Raw genomic sequence first — 24,308 nt, 5'->3', positions numbered from 1 at the left:
AAAATGTTGCTTGCCGTTTTAGTCAAGTTTAGTGTTGTCTCCTTCAAAGTAGTTCCCTTCTGATTGCACACACTTTTTCCAGCGCTTCTGCTATTGATGGTAACATTTCTCGAACTCATCTTCTGTAAAATCCCGCAAGACCTTCGTCACATCTTTTTGGACATATTGTGTTGTTTGAAAATGGTGTCCGTTGACCGCCGTTTTGACTCTTGGAAATAGAAAAAAGTCGCACGGAGCGATATCTGGTGAATAAAGTGGCTGTGGTAGTACTAAAATTTGTTTTGAGGTTAAAAATTGCTGTACTGACAGAGCAGCATGGGATGCCGCATTATCGTGATGAAGAATCCAATTATCAGCATTGTCGGTACGGACACGAATATTGGTTAAATGTTTGTCCAGGAGGCACCCACTCTTTATGAACAATTCCCTGCATTTCGCTTTTGACTTTGACATGCGAGCTTTTTTTGGTCTGGGTGATCCCTTTCAGCACCATTGCGAACTTTGGGGTTTTGTCTCTGGGTCGTACTGAAAAAATCAACTTTCATCACCAGTGATAACACGGTTCAACAATTGTGGAATGATTTCCGTTTGCTCCAACAGCTCGGCTGCTACATTTTTCCGTGCTTCTCGCTGTTGTGGTGTGAGATTTTTGGGGACCATTGTTGCACAAATCTTTCTCATACCAAGATCTTCAGTTATTATTAGACGAACCGTTTCTAGATTGATGTTCAGTTCTTCTGCAATCATTTTCACGGATAATCTTCGATCAGATCGTACGAGTTCATACACCCTGGCCGAGTTGACATCCGTCCGTGAGGTTGATGGTCGTCCACTGCGGCCTCATCTTCAACATTCGTTCTGCCTCCACTAAACACTTTACACCAACGAAAAACTTGAGCTGTTGACACAACCTCCTCTCCAAAAGCCTTCTGAAGCTTACCGTAAGTTGTCGTCGCGTTTTCACCAAATTTAACGCAAAAAGAAATGTCATACCGTTGTGCAATATTATGCGGTTCCATTTCCGTGACGAGAGACACAAACACATGTTAACTTATTACAGCACAACTCACGATTGAGCAGTAGCATCGATGTGCCGCTTGGACTAGAAGCAGCTTATAGAACAAGGTCAAAGATATTGTGCCTACGCAAGCATGCAAAGTTGTCACACCTTGCAATGAAAATCAGTCTCATTACTATATTGTCGCACCTTGTATTCAGTGGAGAGCTTAGTCTGTTCTGTCGCTCATCCACGTCGGGCAGCGCACAGACTGGGATACGAACTCGGATGTCTGGCTTATCTCTGGCAGTCGGCCCTGGAGGCGTGCTGTGACGGCCGATGTGCTACGGCGCTTCCCCGCGATAAGCAGGAGGTCCGGGTTCGAGTCCGATGTGGCAAAAAGTTTTAATTTTTTTATTCGACATAGTCGGTTTTTTTTGGATAGCCCATGACACGGCTGAGGCTGTCTCTTGGTGTAATCAGCTGGCTGGCAAGAGCCTCCGCACATGATAGCCCCTCTCAGTTGCGCTCGTGCTGCAGGCCGCCTGCTGGGATGTTTCTGGGAAACATCGGGACATATGGCGCACTGCGGGCCCGACACGCGGACAAAGGCAGCTTGCTGCCGCTGCTGCCCTGCGCCCGGCGCGGAGACCACAGTTAATGGGGCGGCGCTTGATTAACAGGCCGGGCAATTAGCGGCGCATGCGATATCTTAACGAGCTGTCAGCGCTGACGTTTTGCACGAGAGGCCGGGATTGTGCTGCCGACCCCCGCCGCGGTCGCTCCCGTCTCGTTTTCGGCTGTCGGTTCACGCTAATGCAATTCCAGCCCACTGACTCACTGCCCTGCTGCCCTGCCGGCATCTGTCCACACTGGGGAAGAGCCCGCCAATTGCAAGCCGTGTAAACAACACCACGATCGCAGCCGTGGCGTCATCTACGGAGGAGTGCACCACACTTTTCGCAGTTCTCTTCCTAATGCTGAACAGAATTTTAAGACAATGTGCGCGTGGAATTACTTTTTTGGTACACTTGAAAACACTGTGTTACTTGTGACATCTTCACCGCTGGCTTCTGGGTTCTTAAGCGCTGGAGTCGCGAGCGCTAGGAGTTCTGTATTCGCCGCTCAGTTGTATACTCGCCACCGAATTGTGTACTTGCTAGTCAGTTGTGTGTTCATCGCAGCAGAGTTGTTGTTTGTCGTCAGCCGACGCTGACCTAGCCGCTCCGACTCGAACTAGACAGATTTTTGTAGACACGGAGTTCACTACTGTGTTGCTGTATCTTCGTTAATAAAGATAAGTACCGACTTTTATTTAATATGAGTGTTTGGGTTTTCCTCTTTCTGTTCACTGTTCCAGCGGACCGGTCGGCCCGCTATTAAAAGTGTGGCGGTGACTTCGTAAGCCGTTCTACAGCGAATTGCTTGTCGCTACGAACACCGCCACAAAAATATGCATAAGGCTACATGTATTTCAACGTTTTTGGTTCAATTGGCTCTGAGCACTGTAGGTCTTAACATCTGAGGTCATCAGCCCCTAGAAAAAATGGTTCAAATGGCTCTGAGCACTATGGGACTCAACTTCTGAGGTCCTTAGTCCCCTAGAACTTAGAACTACTTAAACCTAACTAACCTAAGGATATCACACACATCCATGCCCGAGGCAGGATTCGAACCTGCGACCGTAGCGCTCGCGCGGTTCCAGACTGAAGCGCCTAGAACCGCTCGGCCACACCAACATTTTTGGTCTGCCAGTAACAATGCAGCTAATCGAAACACCGAAACTGTCGCCGAATGATGGAGAAAAGCCTCCGAAAAGCATTATAAATTTAAAAAATATGAATATAGTGGCTGGTTCAGTTGCTTTTCATTCATATTTTAAACAAACTGTAACGGGAACAATGTGTAACAATGTGTAAAAATAACTACCACTGGCTGAGCTAGCCATAACAAGCCCAAGTTGAAACGCTGACATTCAGACTGTCATAAACTTCTGTTGTATGCTACCAGAGGTTTTTAGTAAGCTTCAAGAGCCGTATGATTCGATAAACAATTTTTGAACATATTGAATCTCACTGAAATGACGGTATTTACGGTGTGTCAATAAAAGATGCTAAGCTTTTTTGATTCAATGATACCTTAAAAAGATCTCATTTTTGCAAGTTTTTAGTCGCTAACTCATATAATTAATCGTCATCTACATACATACTCCGCAAACCGCCGTATGGTGCATTGCTTGGCGGGGGGAGGGGGGGGGGGGTTGCCGTGTACCAGCACTAGTCACTCCTTTCCTTTTCCACTACTCTCAAATCGAGTGAAGAAAAAGCTATCGTCTATATGCCTTCGTACGACCATTAATTTCTTTTATCTCCTTACAGGAAATGTATGTTGGCGTCAATGGAACCGCTCCGCAAACAGCTGCAAATGCCAGTTTTCGTAATTTTCTCATAATTTTCTCGTGTATCTTTCGCGAAAGAACGTCGTCTTCACTCCAAGGAATCCGATTTGAGTTCACGAAGCATCCCTCGAAGACTTGCATATTGCTCTAACGTACCTGTAGCATATCTAGCAGCACGCGTCTGAATTCCTTCGATGTCTTCTTTGAGTCCGAGTTGGTGATGATCACAGGCATCTGAGCAGTACTCACGAATACGTCGCAGTGGCGTTTAGAGATTAACTACACTTTTCTAAAATTCTCCCTATAGAAGTCAACCATTCGCCTTCTTTATCACAATCTTCACACATTCGTTCCATTTCACATCGTCTTACAACGTTGCTCCCAGATATTTAATTGACGTGGCTGCGGTAGGCAGCAGTGCACTGCTAATGCTATATCCGAACATTAGATGATTGGTTTTCCTACTAGTCTATATTACCTTACATTTTTCTACGTTCAAGCAAACTGTCATTTATCACACCACCTAGAGATTTTGAGTAAGTCATCTTGTATGCTCCTAGAATCAGTCGACGGTGACACATTTCCGTGCACTCTAGGCTTACAGAGAAAAAACAAAAATCGCTGCATAAGACCACTCAGCAAGATGCGTGCAGACATAATTTTAAATTTAAATTTGGTGGCGAGTTTATTCATTCGTATCCATTCCATAAACATTGCATTACATAAAAATACTTCTCCTCACTCTGCACGTCTGCCCCCCCCCCTCTCTCTCTCTCTCTCTCTCTCTCTCTCTCTCTCTCTATCTATCTATCTATCATCTATCTCTCTCTCTCTCTCTCTCTCTCTCTCTCTCTGACACACACACACACACACACACACACACACACACACACACACATACACACACTGAAATTTTTGCACTTTTTCGTGCAGTTTTTCGTAATTCATCTAGTCACCTTAAACATTTCGTTCGTTATACTTTCACATTAAGGGCAATACATCTGACAATAAAGTTACGGTTCGCACAGCTATTTGCTTTGCTCGCCTTGCAAACATCTCTTTTTTTTTGTTCTGCCCTTTACCCTAAAGCATTAAACGCAGCACCTATGAAAATACCATTATGTCCCACCAGCGCGGATGCGAAAACCTGGACAACCTGACGTCGCTGACATCTGACAGGAGCGGCAACTGACACCTCAGGAAACTTCTTCCCGGAACCGGAATTTAGTATGAAACGCCTTGATATTATGCGTCTGCCGATTCTAGGATATACAAATTCGACTGTGATCAGCTGTACCTTAGCAGTCTACATTGATCATAGAGTGGACTGCCCTGAACCCGATGTAACATTCGTACTCTCCGAGGGACTTGGAGAGGACGGTTCACAGTAGAGAAGAACTGGGATTCAGATGTCGTCTTGCTAGCCCTTTCTTAAGGGGAAGTTTACTATCTTTGGCCCGAAAAAAGCATGTTGTTTGAGATTTTTTTTCTCGTGATATGTTATAGATATCAATCTCAAATTTGGTCAAAATGTTTACTGATATTTCCTCTACAAACTGGAATTTTTTCGACCGGAAATGCCGAAGAGCAAAGGCGGAAGTGCCGTCGGAACGAAACAAAATTTCGATGTAGACCTCCACGCGCGGTATGTCACAGGTCAGCCGGCTGGTCTGAAATCAAAACTGAGCTGACGTTAGCGAAGAATATAACATTCTGTAGGAGTTGTACCTCGCTGAAGTTATTTCGAACGTAGGAAACAAAATGGCAGCCATTTGAAAAAAAGGGTTTTTTCCATCAATTTTTCGACTTCGTCGGCCAAGTAAAAATATTTATAGTTGACGGATCGGAATAAAAGTGATATAACTCCTAGGAAATTTAGTTAGCTTCGTAGAAAATAAAGAATCATGCCAATCGGTTCAGTAGATTTGAAGTTACCATACCGCGCGATAAAAAAAAGTCATTACGAGAAAAACGCGTTTGAGGTTTTGAGTACATATAAATGCAATATTATGCAATTTACGTTCAATCTGCTGTTTAGGGTCCATAAACTAGTCCTTCCTCTTCCTCATAGATGGCGTTTTGTTCGACCTGGGCCATCCTGCGCTGCTCCAGAGCCGCTCGTACGGCCGGTGACAAGCGGTTTTCGGCCGCTTGAATCCGGTCGTCGTCTGAATTCTTGGCGAACTGCGTCGAATAGAGTCCCAGGGCGACGTCCATCGTTGTCTTGGTCTTTAGAATTGCTGAATACCCTTCGTTGAAGCTGCTCGCTGCCAGGAAAGTCACCGTCTCCACAGTATTCGCACCAGAATGCAAATGCTTGCGGGCTAACTTCCACACACACGCGTTCAAACTTCCATTTGAATTTTGTGTGTTTCCTCCGCAGCACGGGTAGAATAACTCGTCCTCCGAAAGAAAAAAAAATGGTGCGTGAATAAGGCCGATTTCAGGCAGGTGCATTTTTTTGTTCAATCGCGAATTGCAAATACTTCCGTTCCGTATTCGGAAAAACCGTTTTAGGGGTGGATTCTAAACACTTTTAAGGATCCAAAAATGCAATTTTAAAAAAAATCGATTTTTGTAACCAAAAGATAGTAAACCTCCCCTTAATTTCCTTTACTTGAGACGAATGCTGGGATAGTTCCGACAAGAACACCCAGCATCTTTCATACTATTAGTTGTTCAGAGCGAATGTTCCGCATCCAATAATCTCAGTGCTGGCACATTTTCCTTAACATTATCGCTGCGTTGGGCCGTACCTATGTTAGGTAATGGTAAGTAGGCCGGTATCCTAACCACACAATCCTGAGAGGCGATACGAATCCCAGCCAACAGATCCTGGAGCATTTTATGACCGTTCTAGACGACCCACAATACGACGCTCTATTAATACTTACAACTGACAGTCGACGTGAACACTTTGACAGCGACTGAACGATCCACTGCGTCCGCTAGTTACGGTGTTTCATCTGCGCGCCGCCGCCTGTCTCATATTAGCCTAAGAACCCCAGCGTTGGCAGCCTGCACTGCGCACAAAGGTCTCCCTCCATTCAGCAAGCGCGGCTCCAACAGTGCCGGCACATCTGTTCTGTCGCAGCGGCCAGTCGGTCCTTCCAATGGACGTAAGGGCCGCAGCCCGTACTGCAATTCGCTCTCAAGGAGTCCCGGGGACACTCTACGTCTCTCCCTTCCGACTCGCGCAGCTGGCCCGCGGGTACCCGTACCGCGAGACAAAGGGCAGCTCTTCTGGCTAATAGTACTGCGAGTTTCGGCTTCTTTCTCCTTGCGGCTCGTATGTGTGTGTGTATGTGTGTGTGTGTGTGTGTGTGTGTGTGTGTGTGTGTGTGCGTGTGCATGCGTGCGTGCTCGTATCTTGGTTCTTAAGAACATGGCCTGTGCATAGCGTGGCATGTCGCAGCTTCTAAAAGGTTCGAATGGTCGAATCTCACCTCGGCTGTTTTGAATATTTTTTTCTAAATAACCTCAGCGCTCGCGTATCTTCCCTAACATTATCACTCCGCTGGGCCCTACCTGTGCTAGTTTGTTAGTTAGTTAGTTGGTTGCGTGTTCCATTGATCAATCGCACAGTACGGTAGCCGTTATGATGTGGGACGTGTCAAGTGCACAAGAAATGCACATATGAAACAAAAAAAAATTATATATATATATATATATATATATATATATATATATATATATATATTACAATACAGAGTTAAAGATGAACACTTCTTTTATTTACCCCATTCCCTTAAATGGCACAAAATGCATATACTATATTTACAGATTTATTTATTCCTATTCAAGAATTCATCTATGGTATAGAAGCAGTTGTCAAGGAGATATGATTTCACTTTATTTTTGAAGCTGTTACTGCTGTCTGTCAGTCACCTTATTTCATCTGGTAATTTGTCGAAAATTTTTATAGCAGCATATTTGAACCCTTTATGTGCCAAAGATAGGTTGAGCAAAGGATAGTGTAAGTCTTTCTTTTTTCTGGTATTATAATCATGAATGTCACTGTTGTTTTTAAACTGGTCCATGTTGTTGAGAGCAAATTTCATTAGTGAGTAGATGTATTGTTGGGCTGTTGGACGAATTCCATATCTTTTAAAAAGATGCCTGAAAGATGTGCGGCTATGAACCCCACACATTATTCTAACCACTTTCTTCTGAGCAGTGAATACTTTTTGTCTAAATGTTGAGTTACCCCAAAATATTATTCTGTATGACATCAGAGAGTGGAAGTATGCAAAGTATGTTTGCTTACTAATTTCTATACTCTCAAAATTGTCAATTGTTCTTATCGCAAAAGTTGCTGAACCTAGTCACTTTAGGAGATCCAAAATATGAATTTTCCAATTAAGATTCTCATCTATATGTACACCCAAAAACTTAGTATGCTCTACCCTGTCTACTGACTTCTGTTGATGTGTTATATTTATTGAAGGAACTGTACTTTTTGCAGCAGAAAATTGTATATACTGTGTTTTTTCAAAGTTTAGAGCAAGCCCATTTGCAGAAAACCAGTTAATGACTTTTCCAAAGACCATATTTGTATCATTTTCAACTGGACTTTCTTTTACTGGATTAATAATGATGCTTGTATCATCAGCAAACAGTGTCAGTTCAGCTTTCTGTTTCAGATAGGAAGGGAGGTCGTTCACATATATCAAGAACAGAAGGGGACCCATGATTGAACCCTGTGGAACACCTAATGTAATTTCACCCCAGTTAGGTGAAGTGGCAAACTTATTTAAATCACTTGACCCATATAAGTAAACTTTTTGCTTCCTGTTCTGTAGGTATGACTTAAACTACTAGTTAACGTTAAGTACGCCCGTATCCTAACCAAACAGTAATGAATGTATGGTGGGCGCATTACAAATATCAGTTCTCATTCTCGTGGTGATAGAACAGTCGCAGATGTTGAAGTTCCCTTATTTCTCTCGTTATTTCGGTCTCGATGGGCCACCCTAATTTTGTAGTGGAACACTTCGCTTTATAGCTCACACGAAGCTGATCGCAAGCACGAGAAACAAGAGGGTAGGCATATACGTACTACATTACGCCTCTGAACTACTTCAGGATAATCCTGCACAGAATGAAAAGTATGTGTGATACGGACATCTTTCAAATACATACCAGCTTGATTATAAAAGGACTTCACTACTTTACTTACTTAGAGAATTTTATTGAGAAGACTTATACAGGCAGTAGAGCTGTCATCTTGTAGAAAAATATGCGTTTCGTCCCACACATTCACTTTCACCTTAACTTCCACTCTCAATTTCACTTTGGTTGAATGAATGTGACTGCCATTGGTCATACAGAAAACGTGCCATCTAACGTTAGTTTCTTGCCACACTTTGTTCAGCACATCTGGTGTCATTTCTGCAGTGTCAGTCTGTATGGCTTCATGCGCCAACTTTTTCGTAACACTCTCCACACAGGTGACTGTGGAACTCCAAGCTCTCTCGACTCACGGTACGTTGATTTGCTTGGATTTCGAACAAAACACTCTCTCTCATCCGCTGGACGACATCCTCATAAACTCGAGGGCGACGTGGAGGCTTGTCATGACGAATGCTACAACTAGTTGAACAAAACTCTGATTCCATGAGGCCTACTAGGAGGTTCCTTATGGTACTCGGTACGAAGTTGTTGAACCCTTCTTGCCGACTTTGTTTTTTCCATCCGAAACACGCAACGAGTACTGTCCTGTGAAGTCTGTCATTTTTATTTTCGTTTTTCTGTCATCTAGTGGCTCTCTGAGCACTATGCGACTTAACTTCTGAGGTCACCAGTCCTCTAGAAATTAGAACTACTTAAACCTAACTAACCTAAGGACATCACACACATCCATGCGAGGCAGGATTCGAACCTGCAACCGTAGCGGTCGCGCGGTTCCAGACTGTGGCTCGTAGAACCGCACGGCCACTCCGGCTGGCTCATCTAGTGGCGGAATTCGGTGTTACAACGGAAAGTGAATGGAACTTTCGCTACAAGATGGCACCTAAATCACATATTTACTTCGTCTCAGTAAAATTCTACTATTAAGTGTAATTTCGAAGTCCTTTTAGAATCGTCTTATATAAAAACGGGTGATTTAAGGCTCTTATTTTGTTTATTACTAATGTTGAATCCCTACAGAAAGTGGAATATTCATAACAGCATTGCCTTTTCTTTATACTGATTACGATAAGAGAATAAATTGTTCTTGTGTCAAATCCCAAGTCTTTTCTGAATGAGTTACCATAGTTCACTTTGATAGAGACGATACTGTTAACTATGAATTTCGCGAGAAGCTGTATGATTTGGGATGAACACGATTAAATTTCTGGGCATGTGACGAACGGCCTACACTGAATCGCGAAAAGCCAGCACACATCGTTCTGACAATTCTTGTCTGGAAATTCGCGGTTCATTTCTAAGCGATTTAACCATAGTAATTGTCAAAACTTATCGAAGTAAGAGAAGAACCGAATGAAGCCGAGACAGGCCGAGCGTCGGCCTGCACGAGACCCGAACACCCGGCGTGCGTGCGGTTTGGCAGGTCGTGGCTGGCCCAGCTATAGAGTGGAGTGTTGTGATACGTCAGGTTTTCTTGGCTGAGCTTCCGGAAGCACACCGGTGACATGTCTGTCCTCAGGGGCGCTAGCTGCGCAAGCCATTGACGTACGGGGCGGAAAGAGTATGGTCCTTCTGAATCCTCGATTCCGTATTTGAGTTCGTATGACAGCCAAGGGGTCCTGGGACGATGAACCGCGTCTCAATAGGGCACGATCCTGCCGACAGATGCTGTAGACATTCCTCCTCCTTACACGAGCAGCCATCATTCAGACGTGTTTTCTCAATGTGAGAAACCAGCTGTGTGAACTTTCCCAATATACAGAATCTTGGCGGCACTACCTATACCTATCCTGTGGCGTTGCGCTGGAATGCCAATCGCCTGTGTTTTCGAGCGCACCAATTTGACAATTGTTGCATGCCGCCTACACAGTGTCCCTCTTACAGTGGACGGCAGCGTATTATGTTGTAGAGACTTTTCCGTGCTTCGCAGCCTACACGCAAGAGAAAGGCAGAATATTTCCTACGATGCACAAGCTGTCGCGCACGCAGTGCGCCTCAGTTGGAGCTACTGGGTTTCGGCAAGCCCTCGCTGTGTGCATCCGGTACCTCCGAGTTCCAGGTAGCCCTCGGAGTATTCGCGACGCTCTCCCGTTTCTGTCATTCAGCGCGCCGCCCCTGTGCGGGTCCCAGAGAAACGGAACACCCGTAACGGGAGACGGGATGCGGGCCGCCGGACCACCCTCGGCTGTTAGGGTCGGCGATCCAAGCACTTCGTTCACACACAGCTGATAGCGGCTGTCGCAGCACCTGTTGGACCTAACCTTTAATTTTTTTTTTTTTTTTTTTTTTTTTTTTTTTTTTTTTTTTTTTTTTTTTGGACTACCCCTAAACCTCTTTCAGCATTTCGTCGCTCGGAAACAAGTGTTTCAGCAAGGAAAATATCGCAATGAACTTACAAGAGGTAGTCTTTAAGCCTAGTGTGGATTAGTATATGCATGGCGAATCTAAGCTGTACTTTAAAACTCTTAGACGTTATGCTGAGCAATGGCAATGGAAATGAGCGTTTCGCGTCATTGGCCGGGAGGCCCCTTACGAGGCAGGTCCGGCCGCCTTGGGGCAGGTCTTATTACATTCAACGCCACACTGGGCGACCTGCGCGCCGGATGGGGATGAAATGATGATGAAGACAACACAACACCCAGTCCCTGAGCGGAGAAAATCCCCGCCCCATCCGGGAATCGAACTCGGGCCCCTAGGACGGCAATCCGTCACGCTGACCACTTTTTTCTTTTTAATTCCATTTTGTTCGTTGCATCTGCTCGGGGCGGACGTCGTAAGACACCCGTTTAAGTTCGTCGTTGAACCATTAACTCAGTTCTTTTATTACAGAAGACAGCTAACCCTCTGACCGAACACGCTGACCTACCGTGCCGGCTATCACTCAGCTATCTGGGCGCACATGCTGAGCAATAGTCAGGTCCATGTTGGGTAGGTAGTTTATGTAGACGCGCAGTGGAAAGTTCGTTTATATGGGACGGACTTATTGTGCTATCCAGCTGGAATAGGCGATTTATATTAATTACGCTTATTAACTACAATACTTTACAAAATTTCCTGGATTCGTAGGCAGTCGCCGTACCCGTTAAGCATTCAGTGGTTATAGTTCCATTGGTCTAAATATGTTTTGAAGAAGAATTCTGCCTTAACAAACACAGTTTTCTTAATTTGCCACCCTTAAAAGTTTCGTTAAAGACTCATCATTGTCAATGGGTTTTAAATCGAAACCCTTAACTGCAGACAGGTGTTGTTGATATACATCAATTGGGACAACTGAAAATGTGTGCCCCGACCGGGACTCGAACCCGGGATCTCCTGCTTACATGGCAGACGCTCTATCCATCTGAGCCACCGAAGGGACAGAGGATAGTACGACTGCAGGGACCTATCCCTTGCACGCTTCCCGTGAGACCCACATTCCCAACTGTCCACAACCTACATTCGTAGTGTTCCTAATAGATATTTGCCCATTCACTCATTACATGTAAGTAGGAGGTCCCGGATTCGCGTCCCGGTCGGGGCAGACGTTTTCAGCTGTCTCCATTGAGGTATATCCACAACACCTGTCGACAGCTAAGGGTTTCGACTTAATTATCCTTTCATTCTTTCTTCTGCTTACATGGCAGACGCTCTATCCATCTGAGCCACCGTGGGCACAGATGAATAGCGCGACTGCAGGAACTTATCCCTTGCACGCTTCCCGTGAGACCCACATTCCCAACTGTCCACAACCTACATTCGTGGTGTTCCTAATAGACATTTGCCCATTCACTCATTACATGTAAGCAGGAGATCCCGCTTTCGAGTCCCGGTCGGGGCACACATTTCAGCTGTCCCCATCGATTAATATCAACAACACCTGGCGGCAGCTAAGGGTTTCGATTTAAGTATCATTTCATTCTAGAGAAGCTGCACGGGCATCAATGGTATCTGTTCTTTCAGGAACAGATACTACTTCATATAGTTAAAGGCTACCCGGCCATTCACCTCCTTCTGTGCGAATGCGCACGTTTTGCCCCAACTCTTACGGGACTCGTCAGCTAAGTATGGCGCGAGTAATGAGTGAATGGGCAAATATCTAGTAGGAACATTATGAATCCATTCCTTTTTGCCTACATTGCTTGAAAGCAAAATATTAACGCGAAAATATCGAAACTTAGATTTCTTTGTACTATTCTTACTTAACGAATGTAAACCGATGTTACGGTACTTACAAAGACAAAATTTTATGTGGAAACTGTTCATTTCTCTGTTCATTATTTGCAATGTCACCGAAATATCTTGTTCACAGCTCTTACGATTTGACTTGTGTGTTGGCAGGTTCTACCAGCACTGACGAAGAGTGTTGCCCCCTGGTGGCCACACCGAGAAGCATCACCGAAGTGCCCGACCGCCTCCTGATGGCGGGAATCACCCTACCAGGTGAGCTCCCGCAAACCATTATATCGGCGCTGGTGACTGATTATGAACGGAATGACTGGGCTGTTTTCACCGCTGTTTGTTCATTTTACCGGCACTCTTTAATAGGTTCAGTAGTTCTTTATGAAACTGTTTATATTAAGGCAAATATCAACTGTTTCCGGTGTGTCAATGCTTTTCCTTTCGTCTGATGCATGATGTGAGTCCCAAATACGGTAGAGGAGTTCCGATTCGAACAATATCTGTGCATCAGAATATGATTGTTAGACTTCTGTTTGAACTTCTGTGTCGAAATGATGGAAAATAAAATTTGCCTTACAACGAAAATACGAGTACGAGTAAAATGGAAATCGTGAAAGATCACTAAAATTCCTAAAAGTTCTACTATTGATTTCGCAGTTGGCGGGAGTTGTCCTTGAAATGACCAAAAGTCGACAGCCTGTTGTTGCATAACAGAAAATGAAGCTGTGTCTGTGCAAACACAACCGCTGCTCTATCGGCTTGCGCCGCGGTGGAACAGCGACCAGTGGTACGTTTTCTGAGAAGTGAAGTTGTAGAGTGGTCACCGCGGATATGCATACTCTGAAAGTGAACCGCAACCATCTTTCGACTGAAGTAACGCCACCGGCTTGGCGTTTTCCTGTAAGAGCAAATGCTTTGCTCTTCTTGGTCTAACCTGCACCGTTACAACAGCATTGTAAATACAGGGCTATTACAAATGATTGAAGCGATTTCATAAATTCACTGTAGCTCCATTCATTGACATATGGTCACGACACACTACAGATACGTAGAAAAACTCATAAAGTTTTGTTCGGCTGAAGCCGCACTTCAGGTTTCTGCCGCCAGAGCGCTCGAGAGCGCAGTGAGACAAAATGGCGACAGGAGTCGAGAAAGCGTATGTCGTGCTTGAAATGCACTCACGTCAGTCAGTCATAACAGTGCAACGACACTTCAGGACGAAGTTCAACAAAGATCCACCAACTGCTAACTGCATTCGGCGATGGTATGCGCAGTTTAAAGCTTCTGGATGCCTCTGTAAGGGGAAATCAACGGGTCGGCCTGCAGTGAGCGAAGAAACGGTTGAACTCGTGCGGGCAAGTTTCACGCGTAGCCCGCGGAAGTCGACGAATAAAGCAAGCAGGGAGCTAAACGTACCACAGCCGACGGTTTGGAAAATCTTACGGAAAAGGCTAAAGCAGAAGCCTCACCGTTTACAATTGCTACAAGCCCTGACACCCGATGACAAAGTCAAACGCTTTGAATTTTCGGCGCGGTTGCAACAGCTCATGGAAGAGGATGCGTTCAGTGCGAAACTTGTTTTCAGTGATGAAGCAACATTTTTTCTTAATGGTGAAGTGAACAGACACAATGTACGATTCTGGGCGGTAGAGAATCCTCACGCATTCGTGCAGCAAATTCGCAATTCACCAAAAGTTAACGTGTTTTGTGCAATCTCACGGTTTAAAGTTTACGGCCCCTTTTTCTTCTGCGAAAAAAACGTTACAGGACACGTGTATCTGGACATGCTGGAAAATTGGCTCATGCCACAACTGGAGACCGACAGCGCCGACTTCATCTTTCAACAGGATGGTGCTCCACCGCACTTCCATCATGATGTTCGGCATTTCTTAAACAGGAGATTGGAAAACCGATGGATCGGTCGTGGTGGAGATCGTGATCAGCAATTCATGTCATGGCCTCCACGCTCTCCCGACTTAACCCCATGCGATTTCTTTCTGTGGGGTTATGTGAAAGATTCAGTGTTTAAACCTCCTCTATCAAGAAACGTGTCAGAACTCCGAGCTCGCATCAACGATGCTTTCGAATTCATTGATGGGGACATGCTGCGCCGAGTGTGGGAGGAACTTGATTATCGGCTTGATGTCTGCCGAATCACTAAAGGGGCACATATCGAACATTTGTAAATGCCTAAAAAAACTTTTTGAGTTTTTGTATGTGTGTGCAAAGCATTGTGAAAATATCTCAAATAATAAAGTTATTGTAGAGCTGTGAAATCGCTTCAATCATTTGTAATAACCCTGTAGAATGAGCAGGACGAAATTGTTTTCCTTGCACTGTTTTAAGGATATAAAAAAACTTTTCTACGTTGATCTTGTTAGTAGCTGGTCCCTAGCCATTGCTTTGTGCTTCCTAAGGCTAATATTAAGGTGCTGCCTTTGTCTGTCATGTCCGACTATTTGTTAAAGCGACGCCCTATTTGGTTCCACTCTATAAAATGGAATGATGATGTGCCTAGATCGTTCTCTGTAAATCCAATAAAATGGCTTTTCCTTTTCAAAAACATAATCAATGACGCCTTGTTCAAGTTTATTGGACGCACTTTATATGTCTTCTATAATTAAATTTTCCTTACGACATATGGGCCTCAACGTTATCTACGATAATGATGGACGCTGGGGAAATGAATTTGTGCTATAGCTGGGACTTGAACCCCGATCTTCTGCTTACTAGGCAGATTTGTTTGCCATTACACCACTATACCAGTATAGGTAACACACCTGTACGGACTGCCGTACTCCCATGCCCTCCCTAACACAAACTTCAATTCACAAATGTGTGAATTCCTAAGGGACCAAACTGCTGAGGTCATCGGTCCCTTCGATTCACGCCTTCCACATATTTTTCACTTCTTAAATTGTTAGTATTGCTGGGGCTCTCTGATACTGGAATAACATCCCAGGTTTCTACATAATGGGGAATTCCTACCTGTACCTCAGGTGTAGATGATCTATAAAGCTTATATAATTAAATTTTGCTTGAGACATGTAAGTCTCAACTTTATCAGTGAGTATGGTAGAAGCTGAAGAAATTTTTAAAATTTGTTCTAAAGCTGGGACTTGATCCCACATCTCCTGCTTACTTGGTAAATGTGTTAGCGGTTACACCACTGTCAATGCAGATAACACAGCTGTAAGGAGTACCCTAGTATTTGTGTTAGGGGGGACATAGGACTAGGGTAGTCCATGCAGCTGTGCTACCATGGTGGTGTAGTGGCTAACACATCTGCCAAGTAAGCAGAAGGGATGGGTTCAAGTTCCGGCTACAGCACAAATTTTAACTCACTTCTTCAGCTTCTGTCAGTATTGTACTCTGCACAAGCTTCCCATAATCCTTTACCATCTACAGCGTCTCTTTTTTTCCTAGGACTCCTCTTTCCAGCGCATTACGTGGAACATGAAATTGCTGTACTGCTGTAGAAGAAGACTTATTATCATTCTTTACTTCCTCAATCCCATTTTACATTGCAATGGGACCCCACGTTTGCTGCTGTGATTTCTCGACATATTTTATAGGCCTCTTTATGCCCTAATATCAAATGGCTCTGAGCACTATGGGACTTAACTGCTGAGGTCATCAGTCCCCTAGAACTTAGAACTACTTAAACCTAACTAACCTAAGGACATCACACACATCCATGCCCGAGGCAGGATTCGAACCTGCGACCGTAGCGGTCTCGCGGTTCCAGACTGCAGCGCCAGAACCGCGCGGCCACTTCGGCCGGCCCCTAATATCTGCAACAGACCGTTTTCAATCGCATTTTTCTAGTAGCCGAAAAACGGTTTTAAATAACATTTGCCGGGCGCTGTGGCCGAACGGTTCTAGACGCTTCAGTCCGGAACCGCGCTGCTGCTACGGTCGCAGGTTCGAATCCTGCCTCGGGCATGGATGTGTGTGATGTCCTTAGGTTAGTTAGGTTTAAGTAGTTCTAAGTTCTAGTGGACTGGTGACCTCAGATGGTAAGTCCCATAGTGCTTAGAGCCATTTGAACCATTTTGAAATAACATTTGTTAATTAATTCAAAATCGTCACAGAGTAACAGAACGACGGTAGCTTTTTTTGTTACAGAATGTAGAAGCCAGTCTGTAGTATTATGTAATTTGTACGGAAGTAACTATGTCTTACTGGGATAAACAGATTAAAAATGAACTGCGTGGGAAAACGGCCACCCTGGTCACTTTTCACGACAAGTAATCGTATCGGCATTGGTGGTTCACAGATAAAACTGTCAAATCGAAAGAAACAACAAGAAACAACGTTTTTAAGCCAAAATATGTTGTTCGAACACTGATAATGTAAGAAAAATATTACTCTACGTGTAAGTGAGTTAACAAGAATAATAGTATAAATGACTTATCTTACATGAGACGACTGAAAACTAGAAAAGTTTTTACGAAAAGATAACCGAACAAGCTTGCTCTTTCAAACTCACTGAGAATCTTCATCTATATCCATACTCCGCAAGCTACCTGACGGTGTGTGGCGGAGAGTACTTTGAGTACCTTTATCGGCTCTCCCTTCTATTCCAGTCTCGTATTGTTCGTGGAAAGAAAGATTGTCGGTATGCCTCTGTGTGGGCTCTAATCTCTCTGATTTTATCCTCATGGTCTTTTCGCGAGATATACGTAGGAGGGAGCAATATACTGCTTGACTCCTCGGTGAAAGTATGTTCTCAAAACTTCAACAAAAGCCCGTACCAAGCTACTGAGCGTCTCTCCTGCAGAGTCTTCCACTGGAGTTTATCTATCATCTCCGTAACGCCTTTGCGATTACTAAATGATCCTGTAACGAAGCGCGCTGCTCTCCGTTGCATCTTCTCTCTCTCTTCTATCAACTCTATCTGGTACGGATCCCACACTGGTGAGCAATATTCAAGCAGTGGGCGAACAAGTGTACTGTAACCTACTTCCTTTGTTTTCGGATTTCATTTCCTTAGGATTCTTCCTATGAATCTCAGTGTGGCATCTGCTTTACCGACGATCAACTTTATATGATAATTCCATTTTAAATCATTCCTAACGCCTACTCGCAGATAATTTATGGAATTAACTGCTTCCAGTTGCTGACCTTCTATATTGTAGCTAAATGATAAAGGATCCTTCTTTCTACGTATTCGCAGGACATTACACTTGTCTACATTGAGATTCAATTGCCATTCCCTGCACCATGCTTCAATTCGTTGCAGATTCCCCTGCATTTCAGTACAATTTTCTATTGTTACAACTTCTCGATATACTACAGCATCACCCGCAAAAAGAGCCTCAGTGAACTTCCGATGTCATCCACAAGGTCATTTATGTGTATTGTGAATAGCAACGGTCCTACGACACTCCCATGCGGCACACCTGAAATCATTCTTACTTCGGAAGACTTCTCTCCATTGAGAATGACATGCTGCGTTCTGTTATCTAGGAACACACAATTGGTCTGATAGTCCATATGCTCTTTGTTCATTAAACGACTGTGGGGAACTGTATCGAACGCCTTGTGGAAGTCAAGAAACACGGCATCTACCTGGGAACCCGTGTCTATGGCCCTCTGAGTCTCGTGGACGAATAGCGCGAGCTGGGTTTCACACGATCGTCTTTTTCGAAACCCATGCTGATTCCTACAGAGTAGATTTCTAGTCTCCAGAAAAGTCATTATACTCGAACATAATACGTGTTCCAAAATTCTACGTGTATGTCAGAATTAGTCTGATCACTTCTCGACAGCAGCAGTTCTGTCCAGGGCAAAAAGTACGCAGTGGGCACTTTTCCCGCGCTGGCCACTTTACCGCACCTTCTGCGCTACCTAATCTGAGCTTGTGCTCCGTCTGTAATGACCTCTTCGACGAGGAGCTGTTAAACACTCATCTTCCTTCGCTCTTCGTAGAGACTTCCCTACAACAGAGTAAAACGGCAGTGGCTTGTACTTTCCTACAGCAGAGTGAAACGGCAGCGGCTTGTACCACACGCGCTTGTTGCGTACCGAGACGTGAGCAGATTTGCCTGGAATGGGGAGTGGGTCCTCGTGTAACACGGGAGGTGGTACCCGGTGGCGCCGCGTGGGACACAAGCGCTAATGGCGGGCTCGCGTGCCGGCCGCACCAGAGTATGAACCGTGGACGGGCGATACGGCCGCCCCTCTCGCCTGCACGTCTCCATTGTCTGCGTCTGCCCGCCATCGACTGCGGGGCGCCTGGGAGAAACGCCTGCTCCTTTGTGCGGGCGCCGTGCAGACCGACGCCTGGCACGACTCGTAAAAACTTTGACACGGTCGTCTCTTACGGCAGTTCCTCGTAGGCGGAAGAGATTCGTTTTTCTGTCATTTCTACCGCAAAGGATGAATTTATTTTGCTACACAGTTTTAACATTGCAACTTCCTGGCAATTTAAGACTGTGTGCCGGGCCGAGCCTCGAACTCGAGTTCGAGTCTCGGTCCGGCACACAGTTTTTATCTGCCAGGTAGTTTCATATCAGCGTGTACCACCGAAAATGCAGGCTGCATGGCACCTGCTACCGATATATAAATCTTTTTTGAATTGTATGTAAAAATTTGTAATTTAAATGCTTTCCTTTAATATGTAAGGACATTGCTTCACTGTATGTGTACATTTAGGTAGAAGTCTGTTGACATTTCATTGTATTTATCTGTGAAACTTATAAGCTCTGGGAAGAAGCCAAAGGAATTGTTATTTGCATCGACTAGCAACGATAATAACAGTGCTTGTTTGTTGTAAAATCTTTGGGTAGGGAGTTGTTACGGAGAGCGCGCGTAGAGAGCGGGAGACGGGTTCCAGCGCTTTTAGTGTGCGGAAGTGTGGTGTTAACGCTCTCGCAGTAGAGAGTACCATTTTCGGCGGCATCATGTACGCGCGCCGGCCAGATGCCTAGTAGCAGGAGGAAGGACAGTGCACGGGTGGAAGAGGCTGTATTAATTACGATTGCCCGTTCCTGTAATTAGCCGTGGCCCCACAATATGCTACCGTCTTCAACGACAGCAGCAGTTCCAGCAATACAGATTCGACGTCGGCTCCGAGTTTCGTCGCATTCAACAGCGCTGAAGTAAGACTGTTCGTTGGTAGAAAGTATTAACGGCTAACCCAGCAGCGCAACTGAATGTGATTTGATTAATGAACTTTATTTAAACAATAATCAGTTACATTCAGGGTTATTGTGTTCTCATCGCCCCTTATATGCTAACCGAAGTTCGAGAATCTATCACTGCAAAAAATTCAAATCTAAAGAAAATGCACAAATTAAGAGTGCTGTACTTTTATTTATTTTACATATAGCTTGGAGTACATGACTGTTCGGTTTGGTACGTATTCTAGTATTTAATTCCGTTCAAGTAAGTAAAAAAAGGCTCAGTTGTTCAGACAATAATATGAAATCCACTTTGAAAATTAAGTAACTGCAAAGTAAAAAGTGCTTGCCTTTCTCTAAAGCTCTTTGATGACGTTATGTTGAGGTCTCTGAAAGTCATTGTTCACGTAACGAAGTTCAATACTAACATACAGTTTAAGTGGATATTTTCAAATCATTACTCGACAGCCTTTCTTAAAATTTAATGACAAACTTAACGTAAAAGTGGCTTCTCAGTTTTCTTTATCATTACATACTCACTTAAAATTAGTGTCTAAAAACGTGACAACCTTCAGTTGCCACGTCAGTGTTTAATAATAAATGTTTCTCTTCCCCATCATCTTGTGCAGGATTTTGGATGTAAATCGCCCTAGTGGGCTGCCGACCATAATTATTTCCTTTTCGTTCATTAGTGTAACTTTTGGATTCATTATCAGTGGTACCCCTTTTTTGTCCAGTGTTGTTCGTGAGTGAATGCACAAAATAACTTTCATTTTTCCAAATTGTAGCCCTGCTCGGTTTAATTATTTTTTTATTTTTAGTAGACTTTTCTATCAGAAGGATGGGTTGTACACTTTCCCCATGCTTATCGGTATTACTTCTTCAGGAAAGATAGCCTTATCCAATTAGAAAAATTCCATTAGGTATACACGCGATCCACGGTCATATTTTATATCGCAAGCAGGATAGGTCGATTAGTAAGGGAGAGGTTACAAGCGCACACTCCGTTGCAGAGTGGAAATCTCATTCTGGAATTTTAACATTTTTCAGTGGTTCAATAATTCACAGATACTTGAAACGTTCACTGACGGAATAAAATCGCAACGCCAAAAAACAATTAATGTATGGTAATGAAACAGACAGGCTAGTAGAACCTTGCAGATAGATTGGGAAGGAACCTCTTTAGAACACTGCAAGACTCCAAAATACCTCGGAGTCACTCTGGACCGTGCTCTTACATATAAGGAACACTGCTTAAAAACAAAGCAAAAAGTGGCTGCCAGGAACAATGTGGTTAGGAAGCCGACTGGAACAACATGGGGAGCACAGCCAGACACAGTGCGCACTTCCTCATTAGCCCTCTGCTACTCTGCAGCTGAGTATGCTTGCCCAGTATGGTGCAGATCTACCCATACAAAGAAAGTTGATGTTGCTCTGAATGAGACATGTCGTATCACTACGGGTTGTCTGAGAGCCACACTGCTTATCCGGCATAGCCCCCCCCCCCCCCCCCCCGAAGAGATACAGCAGCACGGAGTGAAATGAAGAAGGCATTAACATCCGAAGCCCACCCACTACATGGCCACCAACCGCCACAGCAAAGACTTGTGTCTAGAAAGAACTTCCTGCATAGTACAGAACCACTCGCTGACACTCCACACCAACACCGGGAGAAGAGATGGCAGGTCAGATGCCAGCATCTGGAGGAGTGGCTGATCCCGCAAGAAGTTCTTCCCCCAGGCCACACAGAGAAATGGTCCACATGGAAATCACTCAACCGCCTGCGTTCTTCTGTCACAAGATCCAAGAGTAATCTGGAGAGGTGGGGCGTCCAGGTGGACTCTCTCCAGTGTGACTGCGGAGCTGCCGTGCAGACATCAACACATCTACTACAATGCACATTACCTCCAACTGTGTGCACCATGGAGGACCTCGTAAACGCTACACAAAGTGCACTGGACGTTGCAAATTTTTGGGCATCCACTGTATAGATTAAAATTACCTTATGTTTGATAACACAATCTGTGTCTAATCATTTATTTTATTCTTGACTAGTTTAATTTATAAACCATAATGTATGTATGTAGGTAGTAATGTATCTAATACTGTTTTTAGTTTGCTTCTGACACGATAAATAAAAGTGAAATTTAGGGAATACATTTCTCTAGATAACATATTTAAGTGATCAACATTGCAAGATCACAGGTTAATTCAAGTGCGAGGTAATCTCTTGCAAATGTGATGTACTGGTAAATCAATAGCCGGTGTAACAGCCAGAATGTTGAATGCAAGCACACAAACGAACATGCATTCTTTTGTACAGGTGCCTGATGTCAGTTTGTGGGCTGGAGTTCCATACCTGTTGCGTTTGGTAGGTCAGTACAGAGATGGTTAACGCTGGTTGTGGATGACGCTCCAGTTGTCGTCCGACGATGTGCCATGTGTGCTCGATTGGAGACAGATATGGTGATCGAGCAGGCCAAGGCAACATGTCGTAGAGCATGTTGGTTGACAACAGCAGTATGTGGGCGAGCGTTGTTCTTTTGGAAAACACCACCCCACGAAAGCTGTTCATGCCGCAAGGGCAGCCACGCGGTCTAGGCGCCTTGCTACGGTTCGCGCAGCTACCCCCGTCGGAGGTTCGAGTCCTCCATCGGGCGCGACTGTGTGTGTTGTCCTTAGCGTAAGTTACTTTAATTTTGTTACTATTAAAAACAGTCTTGATCACAATTTATTTATTACGGTGACCGGTTTCGACCACTACTGTGGTCATCTTCAGACCAATGAATAAGAGATTCTCCAGCAGAAGGAGGTTCTTACTCATTGGTCTGAAGATGACCACAGTAGTGGTCGAAACCGGTCACCGTAATAAATAAAATGTGATCAAGACTGCTTTTAATAGTAAATATTTGCAACACATTGATCGCTGTCACTCCCATAATGTATTCAAAAGTAATTACTTTAATTTAGACTAAATAGCGTGTAGGCCTAGGGACCGATGACCTCAGCAGTTTGATCCCATAGGAACTTACCACAAAAAAAACTGCTGTTCATGAATGTCAGCACAACAGGTAGAATCGCCAGACTGACGCACAAATCTGCAGTCTGCGTGCGCTCGCTCACGCACGAAACCGCACTATTAGTAGCGAGAACTGACATTCGTGAACGTACATGATAATGCAAGCGAAGTCATTCCATTATACGTGATTCCGTAAATGAGCAGTTACCCAGATAACTGTGAATGTGTGTTTACGAGTCGCCACTGATGTCAGAAGGAAGTATTGTTCTGGTTGGTTCACATGTGCCTGAAACGTAAAAGGCTGAATTACATCCTTATCTAAATGATCTGAAATTTCACCCATGACCTGCCCGAACAAGAAATACAATACTACTACAGAACGTTACATGTTATAGTTTACAGCATTCTCGTACCTGTAGAAATGGGGAAACAAGCGAGAAAACACTGACCCCATGACTTACCTTAGAAGACAGGTCAAGGAAAGGCAAATCTGCATTTATAGCGTTTGTAGATTTCGAGAAAGCTTTGGACACTGTTGACTGGAAAACACTCTTTAAATTTCTGACTGTAGTAGTAGTAGCGGTGAAAAACAGGGACCGAAAGGTTATTTACAACTTATACAGCAACCAGATGGCAGCCAAAAAAAAAAAAAACGGAGGGCCTAAAAAGAAAGCAGCTGTTGAGAAGGCAATGAAACACGGTTGTAGCTTATCCCAAATGTTATTCAATCTGTACACTGAGCAAGTTGTAAAGGAAAGGATCGATAAATTTGGGAAGCGAATTAAAGTTCAGGGAGAAGAAACAAGAACGTTGCAGTTTGGCGATGACATTGTAATTCTGTCATACAGAGGAAGGGGTTTGGAAGCACTGTTCAAACGAATGGACGGTGTCTTGAAAGGAGCATAGAAGATGAGCATTAACAAAAGCCAAACAAGAGTAATAGGGATTGTATTCGAACTGAATGAGGCGATGCTGGGAGAATTAGACTGGGAAACGAGACACTAAAACTAATAGATGAGTTTTGTCATCTGGGCAATAAAAACGTATGATCGCCAAAGTACACAGGATGTAAAACGTAGACTGGCAGTGGCAAGAAAAGCGTTTCTGAAGAACAGAAATTTGTTGAGAACGAATGTAAATTTAAGTGTTGGGAACTCTTTTCTGAAACAATTGGTCAGGATTGTAGCCTTGTATGATAGATAAACGTGGATAATAAGCAATTCAGACAAGAAGACAGTAGAAGCTTTCGAAAAATGGTGTCACAGAAGAATACGGAAGATGAGGAGGAACTGAATAGAATTATGGGGAAAAGTAATTTGTGGAAAAACTTGACTAAAAGAAAGGATGAGTTGATAGGAAACATTGATTCACCAAGGTATTCCCAGTGTAGTACTGGAAGTTTGTGTGTGTGTGAGTGTGTGTGTGTGTGTGTGTGTGTGTGTGTGGAGGGGGTGGGATGGAAGGGGGGAGCGGTGAAAA

General features: G+C 44.2%; 1 protein-coding gene and 1 non-coding gene across 2 annotated transcripts in view; one reads left to right on the top strand and one right to left on the bottom strand.

The window, feature by feature from the left end:
* The window catches only part of LOC124795590 (puratrophin-1-like), a 1,203,525-nt gene that overhangs the window by 544,298 nt on the left and 634,919 nt on the right, over window positions 1–24,308 (top strand). Inside the window, exon 4 of the mRNA XM_047259662.1 lies at window positions 12,843–12,944. Coding sequence (XP_047115618.1) covers window positions 12,843–12,944 — 102 coding nt within the window. The remainder of the gene's footprint in view (window positions 1–12,842; window positions 12,945–24,308) is intronic.
* Trnat-ugu lies at window positions 11,807–11,883 on the bottom strand. The gene has a single exon. It is a non-coding gene; the product is annotated as a tRNA-Thr (tRNA).

This window comes from Schistocerca piceifrons, chromosome 4 (assembly GCF_021461385.2).
Source record: "Schistocerca piceifrons isolate TAMUIC-IGC-003096 chromosome 4, iqSchPice1.1, whole genome shotgun sequence".
NCBI lineage: Eukaryota > Metazoa > Arthropoda > Insecta > Orthoptera > Acrididae > Schistocerca > Schistocerca piceifrons.
The sequence above is the reverse complement of the archived record's forward strand: the minus strand, read 5'-3'. Positions and strand labels throughout refer to the sequence as shown.